Below are 21929 nucleotides of genomic sequence, written 5' to 3'. Positions count from 1 at the left end.
AACTTACTTATCGGCTGCCATCGACCCAGCGTGCCGGTGAGCCCCAGCGCGGGCATTCGCTGTTAAAAAGATCCACACGGGACAGATGGGGAACGGAGTTTTAATCAGCTTTGCCGGGCGCTGAAAGGAGCGTTGTGAGGTGGGCAGCAGGGTAAGGTGAGAAGCGGGCCGTCCATTTGAGGGAACGATAGATCCCATGGCTGGGGGTCAGGCCACTGTTCCCTCTTGCTGGCACCCCACGCTCCCTGGGAATGGAGACAGGGCGGTGTCCCCCAGCTTACCCTAACATGGTGCAGTGGGTATGGCAGCTCCCAGATAACTGCACAGAGCTGAGGTAAACACCCTGGGGAATTATAAACATGAGAGTCTACCCAAATAGCTTGAAGCTCTGAGGAAAGATGTTTGGATGCTGAAGTTGCATGGCCTGGTTTCCTCCCTTGTTCCTTGCTCTGTACCTGAACATATGAAGCAAAGTGTTGGCCTTGCGTGATGTGACAGATCTGGGATAAGCTCTGCTTGTCTGTGAGCACGTGTGGGCTCAGCTTGGTCTAGTCCTGTTGCTCTTACTTAGATGTCTCGGCCAAGGCCAGTCAAGGTGGGCCTGCTGGCTGAAATTTACAGTAAGAATTCCAACCCTTAAAATCCCTAGCAGGGCACGGCCTCTGTTGGTGCAAAAGGGCCCATTCTTCCTGCAAACTGTGTCTGTTCTATGGTTTGCAGATACTGACTGTTGCCCACGTGCATTTCGCCAGCCAGAAGACATACATGTCTCCTGCAACCGAGTCCTTGCATGAGCATTTTGAAGATGAAACACTACACAAACTCTTAAAGCGTACCACCTGAGGACATTGCTACCGACATGGACATCATTATTTATTTATGGATGCTTTAATCAGGAGGAGCTTTTTTGTAAACATGAATTGCTGGGTTCTTTCCTTGAGATGTCGTTTCTTGTTTCATGCTGTTGAAACATTAATTTTAACTTATTATGACTCCTTTGTTTTGGTCAGCTCTCAGGGACATTTCCCTAGGCTTGAAAATGTGGGAGCTTTCAAGAATGTGTCAATTGTGCCAACTCAAGCCACTTGTGGGCTGCCAGATGGAAGTACTTTTTGTCATAGTTCAGTAGCTGTTGAAAGTATTATGTCCTGCACCCAGAGATTTTGTGTTCAGGAATGTCCATACAGGTCATCACCTCCTTCCTACAAACCACTTCTTTCAGAAGGCCTTGGTACCTGTATCACAGAGGATAAAAGGGACTTGCATCCAGGGTCCTTCAGGAACGCCTCCAGTTTTATTTTTCATAATCACAAGGATTGCTTCTCTACTCCCCATTCTCCAAGGCTTGCAACTTCATTTACGTTAACTGTATGGTTGAAACCTGAGCAAGAAGGTGTAATGTAAGTAGTATTGAAGGTATTTACTTTCCTGGTGCTCTTAAAAAAATTGATCACTGTAGTCACAGTCATTATTAGCAAGCTATTTAAAATTTTAAAAAGGTACAATGAGAAACTGTGACGTGTTAAAGCTGTATTTAGGTTGGGGTCTTCGAAAATGTCAAGACAAACAGATTCAATTTCAGTGGTGTTGACTAAGTGTATGATTGCTTTCAGTGGGAACTATTGACAGATAAAGTGTGTGTCTATTCTTAAAAATCGAAATTTGTATTTCTAATTCACGTTCCTTCTAAAAGCTGCTAGAAAACAAATGGTGTTGGGAGCTTTGTGCTGTTGTTGCCTTCACAGTAGAAAATAATTACCTAAAATTTTAGGAATCCCTCAGCACAAGCTTATGCCTTAAAAACAAATAAGGAAAACCACTTAATCTTCCAAAATTAATATTTCAAAGTTTTAGATGAATAGTCGTAGTTTTTCTGGAAGATGTGGGGCACATTGACTGAACAAGAGATCGTGTTGCTACTTCAGCAAAAGTTTCCACTGTTGAAACTGCTAGTGAGTTTCACTAAGTGTTCACAAAACAGACATGGCTAAGCATGCTCTCTCTCATATTTACCTACATGGCATGTTTTTAGCAAATATTGCTGTGAAAATGGTCCTTAAGCTTGGCCGGGCCTTACTATAATGGAACACTTGCTTTTTGAAAAACACATTGAAAATCTTGCAAAAAAACCCTTTCCCTTCATTCTTCAAAATGTAGAGCTTCCTACTCTTTCATACTCCAGTTGTACAGATTTTCTTTAAGGTGAAGCATGCAAAAAGGTATAGCACGTTCCTTCAGAGTATGTCACAAACGTTTTTGTACTTGTGCTCATAACTTAGAACGAAACTAATGAGCTGCTCTGTTGTAGCGTTCTTGATACTTATTTTTCATGCTGCAGTGAAATAGTTGTCTAGGGATGTGAAAATCATCAGAAACAATAGAAATGTCTAAAATAGAAATGTGTAAAAATATAGTCTGCTTTATGCAAGGATAATTACCTTTTTAAAAAAATCAACATGGCTGTAGAAACTGTGGTTCTGGAGTGGAAATAAAGGAGATCTGTACAGCAAAAGTAACTTCCATTTGAGCTTAAGTTAAATCAGCTCAACTGAAGGTATGTGTAAAGGTGTCTCTGGAGTTTTGTCAGGGAGTCCATTCCTGGGGTTGTCCTATGCCATAAGTTCATGTCCATGTGCATGCTGGCATATCAGTCTTGTTCACCAGAGCATATGCCTAACAAAGCACAAATGTCTTGCTAATTTCCAAGCAAGCTGTTGCAGTGATGTGTTGAGTGAGATCCATGCAACTCTTGTCAATGGGATAGGCTTTTGCTTGCATGGAGCCTCAAACTAGGAAATGTATGTCCTTAGTTTCAGATGATTAAGTGCTGTGCAGAAACCAGACACTACCAATGTCTGATTATCCATGGACTAGTGTAAAACATTACCCTCCAATTGCTGCTGTGCTAATAACTACACAATGTACATATTCCTGTTCAGTGGGTTTTATAGATCACTTTAAAACCTAAACGTTTTTATTCAATTTTTGTAATAGATCACTTCATTCTTTTGCCTTCTGAGACTGCTGCTTCTCAACACATAGAAATGCCAATGGTAGAGCCCAGTCCTGAAAACTGAAGTTGGACAACAGTTACTCCAGTGGTCAGGATATGTCACTTTGCAGACTCTTTTTTTCTCTGTTTACAGAAAGAAGCATGTTAATTTTTCTTGCTTCTTAAAAGATGTACAGAGATGCAGTTGTGATGAAAAAGTAATTGCATATGAATAGCCACTGAAGCTGGACTCAGAGGGCATCCTACCAAAGATAAATAGCTTAATAGCAAACTAAGATGTTTCTCCTTTATTGTATTGATTTAGAAAGTCCTTTGGGTTGGCAGAAGGAGTTTGACTTAAAAAACGTCCTGCATTTTGCAGTCCCTGATGGGGAATTGTCACTGTTAGATGTCACTTATGAGACCTTTTAAACCCCATTATCGCAGCAGAGGGACTTCATGGAACTGGAACTCATTCTAATAAAGTCTTTGCACTGCCGCCAAAACATCATGAAGATGACTCAGAACCAGATGTTTAGTTTACCAGTAGAATAATTGAGAGTTTATCAAGGTATTTTGTTTACTGGTGAAGTGATTTTACATCAAGTACAGCAAACTCATGGCTTTTGGACATGCCATACTAACATGTTTCTTCATGCTGAATGTTATATGGTCTGGGTGTCAAAGTGTTTAGGAAAGAAGCTAGGAGCATTGCTGTATAGTACTCCTTTGCATCCTTATAAAGACTGTGATATTTCTCTTAGGCATATGCTCGTATAAGAGAACAGCAAGATTTTTCTGCTAGAAGTTTCTGTGTGGGCTGAAGTGAGAGATACTGATGTGAGGATCCAAAGTCTGAAGGCTCTTTAAAGATTGTGACATTTTGGGGAAGCAAATGTATGTGGGTAATCAGACACCAAGAATTTTCTTCATCAGTTAATTTACCAAGTTTTCTTATGTGAATCTGTTAAAGAATACAATTTGCTACAAAAAGGGAAGTCAAGTCATTTTATGGATTTATTTGACGCCCTAACCATCTTCTATGAAGTATAGCACAGCTATTTCTAGCTATGTTTTTAAGTCATTGAGTATTGGAAGTCTTCAAGAAAAGCAAGAGACTAGTGAGAAAACACCGACATTTGTACTCTAGTCTGTAAAGTTACTTTCCCTTTAGACACTAAGTGCAACTGGTGAGCAGAGCTCTTATCCTTGAATTTTATTCTTACCCTATGTTTCCCTTCTTACTACATTTACTCATCAGTTAGTATAAATGCCTCTAGTAAGCATGTGCATAGCCTGTAAGTAAGCCTTAGCACAATATAGGAGAATTGTATATGACAATAACCGTTCACAATGGAACAGGTTAAGAATATAAACTTAGCATATAAGACTAATCATTACAGGCAGTTTGTGCTAATGTAGAGTTAACTGGGCTAAGTGGTCATTAGATGACTGGAAGACATTGGTGGTGGGAGAAAAATGAGCTGGGGCCTTTTACACACACAAGGGTCAGGGGTAATGGCCTGACTGTGAATGGAACAAAAAAAAGTATTTTTTTAAACTTCATTTATCTAAAGGACAAGTCATATCCTATTACTTTATAATCATTCCGCTGTTTTACAGTAGGAATTAGACTGAAAGGGAGATTGGCCTTAAGATGCCATCTCTCTGATTTTGAATGGGGGCACACGTTCATGTTTGCAAAGGCTCCTGTTACTGTGTGAGGATCACCAGTGCAGCCGTGTTAAATTATCTAGAATATTTTTCTCTTTGAAAGCTGATCAAATATTATATGTGCATTGTTTGCTTTTTCTTCTTCCAGCCCTACCATAGAGAATGATATAGTTAGCGATTGGCTCGATGGGACTGCAGGTTACCAGACGTTAGAAACTTCCAAAGAGAAGAATTGTTTCTCCCTGTAATAATGCCTAGAAAGGAAAACCATGCTCAGAGTCAGAAGTAATGCTTATGCCTATTTCACCTATGTTAATACTAGCTTGAGTTAGTGTAGTGTTTGTTTTTTTTCCTCTCCTCCCTCCTCTGTTTTCTGCCTCTTGATATTTTATTTTTTTTTCCTTTTCAGTAGTAGGTCGCAACTCACATTTGTTCTTTACAGTTTTCAAAGTGATGTACATCAAGGTCACTTCCCTTCTTAAAGCCGTGACACCATTGGGGATAAAAACAATGTGGGGATGTTTGTTTTAGATAACTAAAATAAACAACAAAAAAAGGATTATCCAATTATTGTTTATCCAGGAACGGAGTAAATCCAGTTCCTAAATATTTTGCTGCTTAGCTGAGCCTTCCCTCACATTTGTTATCTAGGAAAACTAGCATGGTTACAAGCAAACAAAATGTTGAAAACATTAGTCAATGATATATTAAGAAATGTGCTTTTAGTAAGATTTGGAAAACAGATGTCTGCATTTTTCAAGTTGTTTTATTCACAACATTCCAGCAGGCTAAAATGGTAACAATTAAGATGAATTATTTTTTTCTCTTGGATGTAAAGGCGAATTAGTGAATAATGGCAATATCAAAGAACAGTCTTTTTGATACTTTTCTAAATGCCTAGTAGGTGAAGATGTTTATTGGTGGATAAGACTTCCCCCCCTCCCTGAAATATATCTAAATAAATCCTGGTCTCATACAAATTTTATATGCTTCTCTCTTGTGACTTAGTGCACTAATTTAGACTTGTGTAGCTGTTAAAATATTTGAGTTTTCATGGGTCAGTAAATTAAGGACTGGATTTCTGAAGCAGCTGAAATGGGAAGGAAGAACTTAATCTTTTTTGTTCTTTTGATGTTTATCTTAATAAAATACACAACTGTGTCACAAGAATATATCATGGAATGGTTTGGGTTGGAAGGGATAATCTAGTTTCATCTCCCCTGCCATGTGCAGGGACACCTTCTGCTAGACCAGGTTGCTCAAATCCCCAGCCAACCTGGCCCTGAACATTTCCAGGAATGGGGCTTTCACAACCTCTTTGAGCAACCTGTTCCAATGCCTCACCACTCACACAGGGAAAACTTTCTTCCTAAGATCTAATCTAAATCTTCCCGCTTTCAGTTTAAGGCCATTACCCCTTGTCCTGTAACATGTTCCTCTCCATTTTTCTAGCAGGTCCTGTTTAGTTTTTATTACATTTACTTTATTAGACTAAGAGAAATGTGAGTGCCTCCACAGGGTGTACTATGTTGCACTACTTTGTTCAACAAGCATAGCAGAGACCTGTGCAGTGCTGGCCAGCTACTGTTATGTCACGGAACCCTGAAGAGAGGAGGCAAAGTAGATTCTTCTTCCCACCCCCAAGTAAACTGGGGTTGTATGCATTAAATTGAAAGAAAACAACCAACAAACCTCCAAACTCCCAGATTAAAATAGAAAATATCTTTGTTCAAATTTTTTTATACTTAGTACATCCTGTGACTTTCACTGTCACTGAGCATCTTCTCAAGAGTTGGATTTGTAATGTTTATTTTAATACATTCTGGTTAGGATCACTTTACAGGATAGCACCTTGGCAAGAACGTGTATATGTGTGTGCCTCTGACCTTATGTTGTTTTTCTTGGTTATTTCCAAAGGTGTGTAATAGAAAAGGCTATTGATGGGCAGACTGTGTTCAAACTCACAATCTCTGAGAAAGAGACCATGTTTTATTATCGCACAGTAAATGGTTTGCAGCCACCAATAAAAGTAATGACACTGGGGAGAATTCTTGTGAAGAAATGGATTCATCTTAGTGTGCAGGTGAGTAAAATAAAAAAAAAACATTTAATATTTGTTGAAATACAACATTTATGTGAGAATGGTGTAACAGTATAAATATAAAAGGGTAAATTGGGGTGTGTAAATAACTCTTGAGTATTGTAGGTAAGGATCTTAATTGAAGAGCTCATTTTGATGTGATTGCTAATTTAGCACCAGAAAGAAGTGCTCTGCCTGTTCTGAACAAATAACTGAAAAGTCTCACTCTTAAGAATGCAAGTATTTGGAGCGAAGAAAAGCTACCTATTCCTAGCATTGCCAATAAATCTTGGATTTCAGATTATTTCCTAAAAAAGAGAATGTCAACCTCATTTATATGTGCTAATGTATTTATCTTACTGAGGTATGTCCCATTTCATTTAAAAAACTTTTTACATTACAGAGAAGTAAACATGTATGAGTTGGTGCAGGATAAATGAAGCTAGTAGGTTACAGAGCTATTACCTCTTATTTTAAAAATATTATTCAGAATGGTTAAAACACAGTCTTTGCATTCAAAAAGTCTTCTGTTGAGAGAACTTATTAATAAGTGTACAAATATCCACTGAGGATAAAGCAGAATTGATTTTGTTAAAATTTAAACTGTGTGTGCAAAAATCAGTAAACAAACAGAGATGTTAAAATTCAATTATTTGCTTGTATTGTAATTCCCAACAGATACTCAAGTAAATTCTGTTTGTAAGCCAAGTTCAATGAATAATTATAAAACACAATTATCAGGTACTGAAATGTCGATCTTCTTTCTTCCTTCATTTCCTTATCCATTCTATTAAATTTCATTTGGTTTGCAGCACAATCAAGAATAGTTTTGCTACTTTCTTGAAACTTGCTAAAAGGTATTGACTGTGATTTGAATCTTTAGTGCTGGTCTTGTCACTTGTATCTAAGCTGATGTCTTGATTTTTTTTTGCAGTTTTCTTTTTTTTTTGCAGGATAACAGCATGGTAGTGTGAATAAGATTTTGGCTGTTGGATTAAAAGAGTGACCTTAAAGTAGAACTAATGAACTTTACACTTCAAACACTCCAAGGGTGCTATATTACTGCTGTTGCTGTCAGCCCCATTTTGTACTAGCCTCAAAATCTGATAAAGCCTGGGATAGCAAAGAGAAGAATGAAAGGGCTGGATTTAAATGCACACACATCTCTCAAATTGTATTACTAAGAACCCTCAAGCACTCTCTAGAATTGAGTCCTTTGTTTCTTTAGGGAAAGTTGTGGTATTTGTAGCAGGAGTAAAGAAGTGTAGTAGCTTCTAGACCATTAAAGGAATTGCAGACTTAATACCTCTTCTGAGTTTCTGAGCTCAGGGTAGAATTTTATATTCTGTGATTTGTGATATTGTAGGATTCAGCTTCCTGTTAAAGATGATAGTGGCTGCAACATGATCTGTTTAGCACTAGGTCTGGCTATAAAACTTTAGGCAAAGGTGATTTGGTTTATTTTTCTTTTAGCAGCTGTTCAAAAGCATTTTTTTTCCTGTAGATTAAAAATAAATGGAAAATGAGAATATGAAAGATCCTACAGAAATATGTAAAAGTAACTTTTGTATGTAAGTGTGTAGGTCTTCAGACAATAGTAGTACTTGAAGATGATATGTATTTGTATATCACAATGACACGTGTTTTTAATATAGGTGTTTCCTTAAGCTGATGAAAGTCTTCTAAAGATAAAGCATTATGTAGTTTTTATAGACATTAGTAATTTTATGGCAGTGGGAGAGCCTACAGTTTACATCTAAAAGTACAAATCACCTTATCTTACCACAAGTGTGACTTTTGACTTCTCTGATTAACCAGCCTTCTTCTCTGGCGATGCCTGTGTAGTAAGTAGTGGCACTGCAGCGTGGAGGAGAGTGAGCTGTGGGTGAGTTACCTGAGGCAGAGGCAGCAGATGGGGCCAGGCGCAATAATGACCTACTACTATTTTGAGCTTTTCTGGGTAAATCACACCACGTAGACTTCTGTGCTGTCTTGAGGCAAAACTGCCTCTGTAATATCCATAAAGGATTAGCAATCTTAGTTGTATCACCGTTCATAGATGCTGTTGTAGACGTAATCATTATTTTCTAGCAAAGACAAGCCCTAGGACAGAGCTCTGTGGCTAGTAAATTAGGAAAGTTGGCAATCATCCTACAGCTATGCTGATTTTGATGTAGGTATGGTGTTCTCATTGTAGTTGCTACATAACCTTCTTCTACAAAAACAGAAAGGAAATGGATGTGAAACGTCATGAATGTAGCTGTGATACGTCACAAATGTAGCTGTGATGTTTAGCCACAACTGTTAGGTTTAAATTAACAGTAGATTCAGCACCTTTTTAGATACTTTGCAAACTTTGGAACGTTGTTTGGTATTCTTTTAAATGTGGATCTAACCTGAGCTGGGTGACATGTCCTGATGTAAACAAAACAACCAAACAAAAATACTCAGATTTGTTTAACAGCTTGCTCAGTAAGATTTTTGGATTAAAAGGAAATGTTTGTGAATGTTCTTATGTGGGACAATTAAATACTGTTCCTGAGAAGACAGTTGAAAGTGTGGAATGGATATGTTTTGGTGCACGTAGGAGAACTTGTGTATGTGGAAAAACTGTAATTAAAAAAAGGAGCAACTATAGCTCCATTGCTGTATTTGGAGTTGTTGGACCCTCACAAACCATATCTGTGAATTTAAGGCGGAGGTGGTTGGGATGTGATGCTGCTTTGCTAAACAGAATTTTATGTGAACTAATTATATTCTCTGTGCATGAAACATAGTAGGCATAAGCTACTCTGATTTTTTTTTTTTTTGAAGTATATGTTTATAAAACTTTTAGGTAATACAATTCAGATACTGTGGTAACTGAACATGTATGTGATAATATCTCTTGTTTATTATGAAAATGTTTTAACTTTATACCAGAGATGTGGGCATCTAACCTATTGACAATTGGTTTGGTTTCCCAAAAATTTAAGTTAGGAGTATTAAATGCTGCAATTAATATCCCTGGCCTTCAATAGGCATCACTTTTCTGGTAGGTTAAGAATATTTGGTATTTGTTTTACCTGAGACTACAGAACTTTTTAATAGTATAGCTTTTCTACTAAATTCTTTGGTGGCTTAGTTCTTTGTAGGAAACAGAGGTGACAACAGTGGGTTAAAATAATTGCCTTGTAAATCATGTTGGATGTAAACTTGACTGAGTGTTATTGATAGCATATTGCAATGAATTTTTCAAAGCCATGCACAATATTGTACATTTACTTGATAAGGAGGAAAAAAGTTTGTCTTGTTGTTCAATGACTTGCAGACTAAAATGCAGATATATTTAATTTGAGGTGATTCTGATTCAGGCAGATTGGTAAATTTTTGTATTCATTCTTTAGCAGGTTGGTTGTAGCTTGTGAAGAGTGTGTGTATGAGTGATGTAGATGACCATAGGAGACACTGGCAATGAGCTAGGGTCCAAGTCCATCTCTGAACAAAGATAAGCCTGACAGGAGACTGGTTTGGGCCAAAGGACTCCGAAGTCAACCAGTCAGTAGGAGCTGGGAGTGTGCAAATACAGGACTTGCTGTGCTTTGTAGGAAAACTGCAATATTTGTTAATAAATGGCAGGCAATGGATACTGTGGCAGGGGAGTGTGAAGTATTGTTAACAGATGTGAATCTGAATTTAGGGCAGAAATATGGTAGGATGTCAGATGAGTTTGGAATTCATGTATAAGAGCATATATGTATTCAAGAATGATAAAAATCGAAACTAAATGGTGGAATAGCACCAAATAATAACTAAATGATGAGAGAAAGAAAGAAGAATGGACAGCACGGATTGCAAAGAATTTCTTTGGAGTAAAATAATTCTAGGGGAAGAGTAGACTAGTAAATTAATTATACTGAGGTGATTTAGGAATTGAAATCCCTGGTTTTGGATTTAGATGTGTGATTCATTAGAGACAACTACTACTTAGCACTGTGTCATTGCAGAAACTTCTGCAGTTCATAGCTGGGAAATAAAAGCTCTACTAGCAAGAGCATGGCCCAAACATTCCTGTATATTCTGCATAAAAGATTTCTTCAAGTAGCTGCTGAAGCAGAAAGTCTGCTTTAAGTGATGAGGACGTTATTAGAGATGCAGATGTCAAAAATAACTCTGAATATTCGTAACTAGATTCAGATGAAATAGAAGAATAAGCAGTTCTTTGGTTGTGTAAGTACACTTTTGGGTTTCAAAGAGAACAAACAAATAGGACTATTTTAATAAAACAAGGTGAACTGTGGAGCCCAAAGATTGAATAGAAAAAAATCCTGGAGGTTGTTAAAAATAAAAATAGAAGAATTAAGGGGAATGTCTGCCCTGAAAGGAAAAAAATTGGAGATGTAGTGCCTAGGCTTATCTGAGTGAATAAGCACCTTTGCAATTAGAGATGGCAGAGTCTGCAAGCACTGGGGAATGGGGAAGCAATTTCATAGAGAATGCTATATAGGAATAGAAATAAAACTGTAAATATGTCAAGCTGAATTATACTTTGCGATGACTGTCAAATGGTAAGTTTTTACAGGTTTTCTTTTGTCTAAGAAGGGTAGACCTGTGTGTAGTGAAGGTGTGTTTGAGATTAGGGGTGATTCAAGTAAGGTCCCCAAAATAAATATGTATTTTACTTTTGCTTTCAGTAATGATAGTGCTAACAGTCAGATCACAAAACCAATCTGCATAACAGAAATGAACATATGGAAACAGAAGGGATCAAAAAGAGGTAGAAGCATGAATTTACAAGCTTATTGTATGTGTATGTGCTGATGCAATTACATGGCCTTTGTCCAAAAATTCTGAAATAACTAGTACATAAAATCACTTGACAGTGAAATTTTATGCAAATCTATGAAGTCAGAAGTGGAGCTATAATGCTTATATTTAGGAAGAGCGTCACACTTTATGCCGACCAGCAGCCAAGTACCCATCACCCTCATCATTGGAACAGCAGAGAGAATAGCAATAGCAAAAGTGAGAAAACTCATGAAGGAATGGAGTGGGAGAGGAAGAAATGACACAAAGGCAATCACTTACCACCTTCCACAAGCAGACCACTGCCCAACCAGTGTACAAGCAGCAGCCACCTTGAAAGTGAATTCTGTCTCCTCAAACTCCGTCTCAGTTTTTATTGCCAAGCAAAAGGTTATACAATGTGGGTCATCCTTTTTTGGTTAGTTTGGATCAGCTGCCCTGGCAGTGTCCTCTCTCAACTTCTTGACCCAGCCCTCGTTTACTGCTGAGGTGGGATGGGGAGGGCAGAGTGGGAAAAGAGAAGGGTTTGGCATTGTTCAAGAACTCTTCAGCAATAGCCAAAACATTACTGTGTTATGCTGTTCTAGACACAAATTCGGAACACAGCATCATACAAGGTACTGTGAAGAAGTTTAACTCCATCCAGATACTGTACAAAGAGTAAGGAAAAAGGCTCTTGGCAATGCAGACCTATTTGTCTTGACACAGTGGCATATGAGGATTTAGAAAAGATCTTTGAAGGAATAGATAAAGATGTGGAGCTAAATGAAAAAGGGGATAAAATGCAGCGTGGATTTACTAAAGATAGCTCATCACTGTCTAACCTCTTAGCATTTTTTGATGAGAAACCTGATTTTTGGGCAAAGTAAATGTGTCAGATTTCCTCTATCTGGAGTTCAGTTTAGCATCAATATGACAACCTGTGAGAAGTTGTAGGGTTAAAGGGAATGCTCACGGGGAGAGTTGGCAATAGATACTACTCCAAGGAACTTGCTTATAATCCCAGGGAGAGGAGAGGCAAAAAAGCAATTGAATTCCTTGAGAACTAGCCTTTGGATCAGCCTTGTGTTATATTTTCATTAAGAATCTTGGCAGAAATATTAAGGCTATACTGATAATAGTAACTGGTAATAAAGTGCAGAAAGACTTAGTTGGGAAGAGAAACAGTAAGGTGTCATACAGGAAGAATGTCATATCCAAAAGTGCTAGGGTAATTGGCATGAAATAAAATTTGATATTTCAAAATGTAAAGCAATGAACTTGAAATTCCTCTCAAAATCTTTTGGTAAGTTGTTAAACAGTGGAAGATTGCTGATGTAGTAGTTCCAGATAGTGATAATGAATAAGTGGCATGATGTGTCTACAGAAAAGTCATGTGTTGGGGAAATGTATCAAGAGAAGTATTCCCAGTTGTGAGAGAAAAGTGTCATTGTTGCTGCTCCAGACTCTGGTGAGATTTGGTGCAAAATATTGGGTACAATTTCTGGCATCCATGTTTAAAGGAATATAATTCAGAACAGAGCTGCTAAGCCGATGGTGAGAGTGAAAAGCAGGTTCTATGCAGCCCTTACAGAAGATGATTTTGAGAATCTTCTTTTGGGGATTATCTATAGTGAAGAGTAGGAAGTCATACAGATTTCTTCTTTAAATCTGTTGAAATGTAAACAACAGGCAGAAGAGGAGATTATTTAAGTTGGAAACTGAGTATCCTCTATTGCAGCAGAGTCTTTCTCCAAAATTTTTCTAATCAGAATAGGATAAAAAAAAGACTTGGATTTGGTGGTGTTTTTTTCTTTGTTTTGGTTTGTTTTTTTTTTAAATGTTAACTTAAATTCGATATTTTCCATAAAAAGAATAAAGTGGCATAGTACATACAACAGGAAAATACAGGAATTCATATTAGTCAGTTATGTGACTAGATTGTGAGATTTTTTTTCTTCCTGCTTTTCCCACAATATTACTGTAACAACCGCTGCCAGCAGGATGTTGTACTTGAGTCTTTAATAGTCATGGGATGGACTGTTGAAAAAGCTACTTTAGACTAGATGTCATCAGTCTGAGAGTAACTTCATAATAGTTGATGCAACCTTCTTAATATATTCTGTATTGCTGACAGAGAGCTATTGACCATCCATTTCTTTACTCATTATTCCTAATAAATATCTGGGAAAATTCATCCTTGAAAGCTCTACTGAGATAAGTTGAAGTAGATTTGCAACAAAAGTAATTTTTTTGACCATTTTTTTTCTACTTCCTGTTTAATATGACCGACTTTTCACCAATGATGTCTACCTTTTATTTTCTACTGCTTATGCTTTGTAAAGGAACTTATCTTTTTGATTTGCAATTTCAGAGAGTATTGTTCGTTGTTGTTTCTAAGGCATCCTGTGCATCCTGTTTCCTTGGAATTACTAACACTATTCTAGTTGCTTTTGGTTGATGAGAATCAAATCCTTCAGGCTTCTGAAAGTTTTAAAATCCTTCTGTGTGTATGATCTTGATTTAATGATGTTTATCACTTGGGGTTTTTTTAGGTATTTATGAACAAAAACTCTGATGGAACACAGTGGAGTAAAGGATATATAGCCTTTACTTAAAATAATTGGATATGCACTGAAGTGAAACTTCAGGAAAACTTGTGTTAAAAAACTTTTAAAGAAATTTTAAAGTATGGCAATGCATAATTAAAGCAAATTATGTACCCCATTATGTCTTCATGGTGATACTAAGGTCAGATTTGTGCCACTTGGCAACAGCAGCTCCATTATGTATTTTCTTTTTCAGATGCACTAAGGGTCTCCCTCTTTCTCTTTGATACTTCAGAATTTATTTAACCAATTAAGAAGAGTGGAATTTAAACACGAATTTTCAACCAAGGCTGTGGAAACAGGAGATTCTTTGAGAACATGTCAGATTGATGTATTTGTTTCATATTTAGTGTCTGCAATTATAAAAATAATCTTTTTACTAGCCTTTATTTTGCCTGATCGTGTCTATGTAACTCTGGCATGTTTTGGCAGAATATAGCACATTAAAAGCTTTAGAAAGTAAGTTTAAAATCTAAATGCGAAGAGGTAGCCATGACTGAATTACTCTCCTGGGAGGAAAAGGCTCTTAGAGTGCCTATTGAAATCAGCATTATCATTTCAATACATGTCAAATATGAGTCATTTCCTAGTTTAGGCAAAAATTCTTTATAAATCTTTAAATCTTCCAGTTCTTTCAAGAAAAGGTTAAAGTACTTATGATTTAATGAGTCCGCTTTACATCATAACTGTTTGACTATCAAGAGAAAACTTGTCCTTTCCAATTTGTGAAATCCTTTTATTGTCTGCACAAGTTTTTGAATGCTTTAAAATGTGTATGAAAAGCAAAGAACCTGAAACTTAAAAGCAAGGAGGAAAACATTTACTCTGTACACTCTTTGCGTATATATTACTAATATGAGGTGTTTTAAACTGTATGTTCCTTAAGTATAGTAAGGACATGAGAAAGCAAAGAAACATTTTAATTTAACAAATCACTTTGATCTCCTGTTTGAGGTCATCACTTACTATGTATTAGGAGCAGTTTGTCAGTCCCAAGATGGGAAGGGAAAGTTTGCATCAACTCTACATATTAGAGCTTTTTGTCTGTGAATTGCAATTGTGTGTTGAAGACGTTTAGGTTAGTACCGTACAACCAACCATTAAAATTGCATAACGGAGTTGGAAGAACTAAGCAGAAGAGGTGTGTCCTGATTAACAGCATCCCGCGAGTTTAACTGTGGTCATTGGAATAAACTGTTTTCAGATTTCTAGAAATTTGAGTCCTATTGGGAGAAATATAAGCAAAAAATATTGTCTGAACTAATTGCTTAGGTACCTATTTAGGTATACTGTTTATAAGTGGGTTCTCTGATAATTTTAACTTGCTTGGTGTAACTTTAGATATGCTTGTGCAGCTGTATTACTGCTCTTCCATTTATATGTTTGTGTACTCTTGAGTTGTGTAGGTAGCAAACTTAGAGATTTGGAAGTAGCTGTTTGTACTTGATATGACTGTTGGTATAAAACTTTAAGATTACACTCACAGTATATACACATTATCAGTTTTGTGTATGGGTAGAGTTCTTTTTGATATAGGTTTGCCTTCTGTGTCTGTTCGGAGTTTTGCAGCACTGATGAGCACTACTGATATGCTTGAATTGAATTCCTTTCTTGAGAGATCAAGCTTGAAGTTGTACACTGGAGTATCACATGTAGAGCACACCATTTGCAATGTGGGCTAGAAGGTCATCCAGCAGGTTGTTCTCAGCACACACAGTGTGCGAGCAGAAAACTGGCAACCAGTTTGAACGTCTTTGCTGGTAAAGATGGATCATGGATTAGTAAACCGTTGTCTTTCCCTGTTTATGCTGTGCCGCTTGCTAAGTAGATGTTTTTGCAAGTTACTTGAAACTTTTTTGATATAGCCAAATAGAGCAGCTGCTTCTCTTCCTGATTGGTTTATTTTTAAAGTAATTACTACATGTAGTTCAGGTTTTTGTAGCTTAAAGGCAGACATAAGTCAGAAGAGTCATCAAGAAATGGAAGATGAAACAAAAGATTGTCCTTTATGCAACCTCCATTATTTATGTGTGAATGCTCCCATGTACATCTTGTCCTAACACATCTGCATGCAGCAAATGGAAGGTGACATAAATGATGTGTAGGTTCTGTACACTTCAAAATCCACATATGATGGTGGAAGTCCACAGGAAGAATCTTCTGGTAAGTCTGCACATGTATCATTTGCTCATGGAAGCAAAGAATATTTCCTAGCACTAAACAATTTGTCAGCTTGGTTGGAAAGTAGCAAGTTCTGGGATGGAAAAGGGCGAAGAACTCCTCTGTCCATGTATCTCATTCCAATACCTCAGCTCAATAATGCCATAATTTTTGTATTATTGAAGGACTACTGTGTTGGTTTGACAATCTGTCTAGATACTCTTGTCTTTTAGTGTGAAAGAATAGTAGATGCATAGGAACACCTTTAAAATATGTCACTGACCTGTTTTCTGACAACCAGTGGTTTTGAAGCTTCTTAGTGTAGACCAAATTGAATAACCACTGACTGACCTATTTTTATTTTAATAGTCTATTTTTTTTTTTTTGTAATTCATATTTTGGTATAGCTAGTACCTTGGGGCAATGAATTCCCCATCTGAAATTCTGGCTATATGAAATTGTGCTTTTTTTTAAGTCTGTTGCCCCTTAACTTCTTTTTACCAATTCCTTTTGTCAAGTGTTCTCTGTTTATAATTGTCATCCTATTTGATATTTTGGTTATGGAGCTTGATTACATGATATAATTGTTTGTAAACTGGATTTTGTCTTCTATTGAAGCTGTTCTGCAGTTTGGTCATCCTCGCTGATCTTTTCTGAAACATTTAGGCTTATACTATCATAATTTTGGGGATGCAAGAGTCAAAACTCTGCTTGTTATTCCAGTTACTTTGCACCATAAATTTCTAAACATTGAATATTTGCAGTTTTGTTCTTCACTTCTTTCCCAATAAAGAATGTATTTCTTTGCCATTGAGAATTTTGCTCATTATTAGATGACTATGTACAGTAACTCCAAGATCACTTTTTCTGAGCAAAGATGGTTCAGAACTTAATGTTTTGTTTAGATAGTTGAAAATATTTTTCTTGTGACTACTACCTAGTTTTTAGTACATTTAGTCTGCTACTTTATTTCCCGTTCCTTAGCAATTTTTTCTGTAACTGAAAAAAGTAAGTGTTGACTTTTACTGTCTGGATGTATTAATTCCATCCTTTTTCACCTCACTAGACACTGTTTTTAAGCCTATACGAAATATTCAATAGCAGAGGTTGGTTTTGTAGTTACCTTCTCGTAAGCTTCTCTGTGTGAAATGTTTGAAACCTTTCTGGAAAGCCAGTACATTATATTGGTCAATTCTTGCTCATCCACATGCATCTTAACTGCTTCAAAGAATTTAAAGTTGCATCTTGACTTCCTTCAACAAAAGCCACGTTATCTCTTCCACTTATATAATATTTATTCCTGTGCTTTTCCAACCTATTTATCAGGTATAGACTTAATTTGAAAGATTATTAAAACAATTAGTCCAAGACCTGTTCATTCATTATGTCTGTAATTTTCATTTCTGCATTGTTCTTTGATCTGTGCAGGGCTAATTAAAAATTGAGTGTTCTGTTTCTGTTATTTATCTAATCTCCCAATGAATCTGATGATTTTCATTTTTCTTCAAAAAATGGACCAGAGCAGCAGCTTCTATAGTACATTTCAATACAGTTAGTTCATTTACTTTACAACAATTTGAACTTCCTTTAAGGTATAACAATACTCTTTCAGTAGTATTATCTATGTAATTTCTGACATTTGGTTTCAAACATCTTAGGCTTTAGATTTCAAAGTTAGGCATATTTTACCACAGTCTGCAATCTACATGCATGCTTAGCTGGGACATTTTGGTTTTTTACATAATTTAATTTGTTCCCCTAAACTTGATTGATTTCTTTCTTGATTTGATAAATAAATAAACTGGCACTGTTTGGACATAGGAGAAGCTCACCCTTTGAGTCTATCTATTCCAGGAAAGTGACTCAATTCCAAATGGACCTAAGTCTTTTTCCACACACTGTTTGTTTGGTTGTGTGCAGAATCATGCAACCTTGCTTGTCTGACCTTTTGTGATATTGTCAGCATTTCTAAGAATGGCACTGGCTTAGATCTTCTGCCTCCTGAATTAAAGCCAAAATGTTTTTCACTTGAACGTCTGGTGGTATTTAGGTGTATCCTTGCCGTTGATTGTGATTGTAGATGACCTTTGTATCTTGTGAGATTCATCATCATTGCACCTATAGGCAAATCAGCATGTGATATTTAGTGGCAGCATAGACCAAACTATCAGTTTTGTCCCTAATCTGACATGTTAGAACTGTGAGCTTTTGTTTGTTTCCACTGAAATTCTTATCTCTGAGCACTGTCAATAAATCTTCAGTCTGTGTGCCTTTCTCTTTCTAGCTTGATGACCATGTCCCGTGGGACTTTGTGGTTCTCGGAGTCAGGACTGGTCAAAAGAAAAAGTGTCTCTCATTTCTGAGCTTTTTGAGGTGGCCTGCTTGAGTCTTGATAGTGGATATTCTGTTTCTTCAAGTTACTACTTATGCCTTGTGCCTGCACCTCTTATCTGTAAAGAAAGTGACTATGTTTACAGGTCAGTAAACTGGATTACCACTCTTTTGCTGGACTTCAAAGTGTATTTTATTATATTTAAAGAGTTTTATCCTTTTTCCTTAAATTGTGTTTACTGGAATCCTCATATTTGCCATTGATCAGTAATCTCCCTGGCTTTTCTGTGCCTGAATATTAAAGTGCATAGGAAACCACTATGAACTCTGAGAAGTCTCCCCTGGACCTCTCCTGGCCCTTCTCTAACAAAATATGGTTGAGAAAGCTGCTGCATAAACTTTTTGCTTTAGCTTTTTCCAAAAATAATCTACCAAAACATAGTCCTCCCAAGTCAGGTTTGGTCTATGTTCGATTAACAGCATGGTTTGCATATCTACTGCAGAGCTGTACTGGTGAAGTACTTAGTAACTCTGGAGAAAAGGAGTTATCAAAAAAAGAAAATTGAGACTTGCAGTGAATTGTCATCAAAAAGAGTGTTGGAGAGTTACAGTACAAAGAAACAGTTGAATGACCGTTTCTAAAGGATTTTGTGGTGGAAGGAAGAAAGCAGGGCACAGAGGAGGAGGGAAGGGCCTGAAGTAAGGTTGTTGAGAGGAATATGAAAGGAATCAAAGGCAGAATTTTGTGGATCCTTGACCATGAAGAGAATCTAAGTCTGGAAAGAAATGATGAGACTTTATTTGCAAAAATCCCTTAACGTGGAACTTTTGTGGCAAGGCAGTCAGAGGGCAAGAATAATTGCTTTCTTTTATGTAAATCACCACAAAAAAAAGACAAAGGAATGGATTTTCAGCCTTCTAGTCCCAGCAGAGCTGTTCAGCTGTTGTACAACCAATGTATTCTTGCATTATATTTGAGAATGACTTACAAGTCCCAGTACTGAGCAGTGCAAAGTGGTGCAAAATTGTTCACATATACTTAACTCAAAAGACTAGAATTTAATTTACATCTCATACTATAATACAGGGTTAATAATTGTACATTAGTAACAGCTCCCTTCATTTGTGTGGATATCTGCATGTTGTTTGACTAGTGAAGCACAGAGACTTTATTCAGAAGGGACGTTTCATTTGACATCTACATCTCATCCCTAATTTACATGATTACAAGTAGTTCAAGAAAATTCAGAATTGGTGTTTGTGCTGTATTTTAAATGGAGGGGGCAGAGAGAAAATGTGCATTCTTATGAGATTATTTAAAAGTACTTTCAGACCTTCTTTTTCAATTAGTTTTGGCAATTCTATGTAACTGTTTTAGTTGTTAAGAACAGTTTGTTGAATTCTTAATACTTCTTTCCTTTTATGTTACTGTAGTGATCACAGGATCTTGGATCTGGTTTTTCTGTGACTTGGGAAAATAGAGATATTAATGCAGCAAGAAAGCAGTTGTTCTCCATGTAGTCTCAGATCTGATGTCTAGGATTATTCTGTATTATTTGTAACTCATTTGCAGCACAAAAGTCACTTGTTAAACGTTTCCATGTGAAAAATGAATGGAGATTGATCGATGGTTATAATAGTAATTAGAGCAAAGTTTATTTGTTACTTCAGTTTTTAACAGAATCTGTATTTGCAATTTTGAGCTCTCAGGTTGTTGCTGCCACTCCCCTGCCCAGATATGTTTATTCTATCCTGAGGCACCAGCTATACATTGATAGAGCTCTGACACATGAAGTGAAGAATATTGTCACTGGTACAGTGCTTTATATAAAGTTAGCAAAGCTGTAATATTAATATTACTTCGTAGCGATGAAATACTGGTGAAGTATTGACCAACAAAAGATTAAATGAAGATTACCAATCCATGATTGGAATGCACACACTGTGGGAGAAAGATCACTAATCTCTTCTTCAACTCTATTTTAAAAGAATGTTTACTTTAAAAAAGACAAATTCTTTAAAAATACAGACTATTTCAAAAGCTGTCTCTTTTTGCATCGATCTTTGTCTGTGGCCTTGTTTAGCAGATAATAGAGAGTGAGTGTGGGTTATATTACTCCGTTTTTAACACTACTAAAATTACTCCCATCCAAAAAATTAATGACATACATGATTCTTATTTTGGATCCATCTGCTTGCTGTTACTTGCATTTTTGCATCTTGAAGGCTTTATTAATGAAATAGCTATTACTTTTCCTTAAACCTGTAAACCAACCTATGGATCAGTCTGTGTTCCACTTGCTTTCTGATTTTGCTGTTTGGTGTCAAATTTGTATTAATGCATGGCTTGTTCTTGAAGAGAGTTAATTGCTTCAGGAACACTCCAGGGTTCCATCTTTTTCTTCCCCTCCAGCACCTCTCCTTTTTATTTTATGTTGTTCTTCAGGGAGTTCAAGTTGAACTAGTGGATCTATTCACAAAAAGAAAGACTTGAATTGAAGGAAAACCATTTGCTGTTGAGAAGGGATTAACATTGTAAGAGATAGAGAAAAAGAAAAGTAAAGGAGGGCAAAGGGAAAAGCTAAATATCTTTTATACAAATGCTAGGAGCATATGTAATAAGACTGCTGAATTGGAGTGACATGTTTTCAAGGATAAGAAAGATATTATTGGAATAAGAGAGACAACCAGGAAAATGAAGGGGGATTTAAAATGCCAAGATACACAGTTTTAGTGAAGGGAGAGTTAATATAAAGCTGGAAGAGATGTAACAGTATTGCTGAGGGATGATACTCGATCTGCAGTAAGAAGCACTCCTGCTCCCTGCTGCCCCCCACCCCCTTTTTTTACCCCTTCTTTTAAACTAAATGCAGTGTCTTGCATACAATTTAATGTAGTTGTGATTCTTGGGACTTGCACTATACTTTCAGGTGGTCAGAAAAAAAAAACAAGCAATAAAATGCTGAAGACATAGAATGGATCCCTAAGAAAACCAGAACTTTGATTTGAAGGATGCTGTAGTTTTGAGAAAGAGACAGTAGAAAAAGATATTGTTAGAGATCATTTAGGATGTTGACTGTGTTAAAACTACAAATGAGAGCATGTTTCCACTGTTGCTGTAAGGCTGTTGCCTCTATACTGTTATTGAAATAGTATAGAATATAGTCACTGTTATCATGGGAAGTTTGCAAATATAAATCTATATATAGTGATAGGAAACAAAATCAGATGATTGTAAAATCATTAAATTTGAAGCAGTTGTGAGGTGGGAGTATGTGCTAGTTGGAGGAAGCAGTCCTAAAGTTATTGATTTTAGCAA

The 21929-nt window shown here is 36.7% G+C and overlaps 1 protein-coding gene across 1 annotated transcript in view; it reads left to right on the top strand.

Moving 5' to 3' along the window:
* Positions 1–915: 915 nt before the first annotated feature.
* USH2A (usherin) overlaps positions 916–21929 on the top strand; it is a 392303-nt gene continuing 371289 nt past the window's right edge. The window contains exons 1-2 of the mRNA XM_061990105.1: positions 916–1400; positions 6584–6749. Coding sequence (XP_061846089.1) covers positions 916–1400; positions 6584–6749 — 651 coding nt within the window. The remainder of the gene's footprint in view (positions 1401–6583; positions 6750–21929) is intronic.

The sequence above is a fragment of the Colius striatus genome, chromosome 2 (assembly GCF_028858725.1).
Source record: "Colius striatus isolate bColStr4 chromosome 2, bColStr4.1.hap1, whole genome shotgun sequence".
Taxonomy (NCBI): Eukaryota; Metazoa; Chordata; class Aves; order Coliiformes; family Coliidae; genus Colius; species Colius striatus.
Note: the sequence above shows the minus strand (reverse complement) of the source record. Positions and strands in the feature narration are given on the sequence as shown.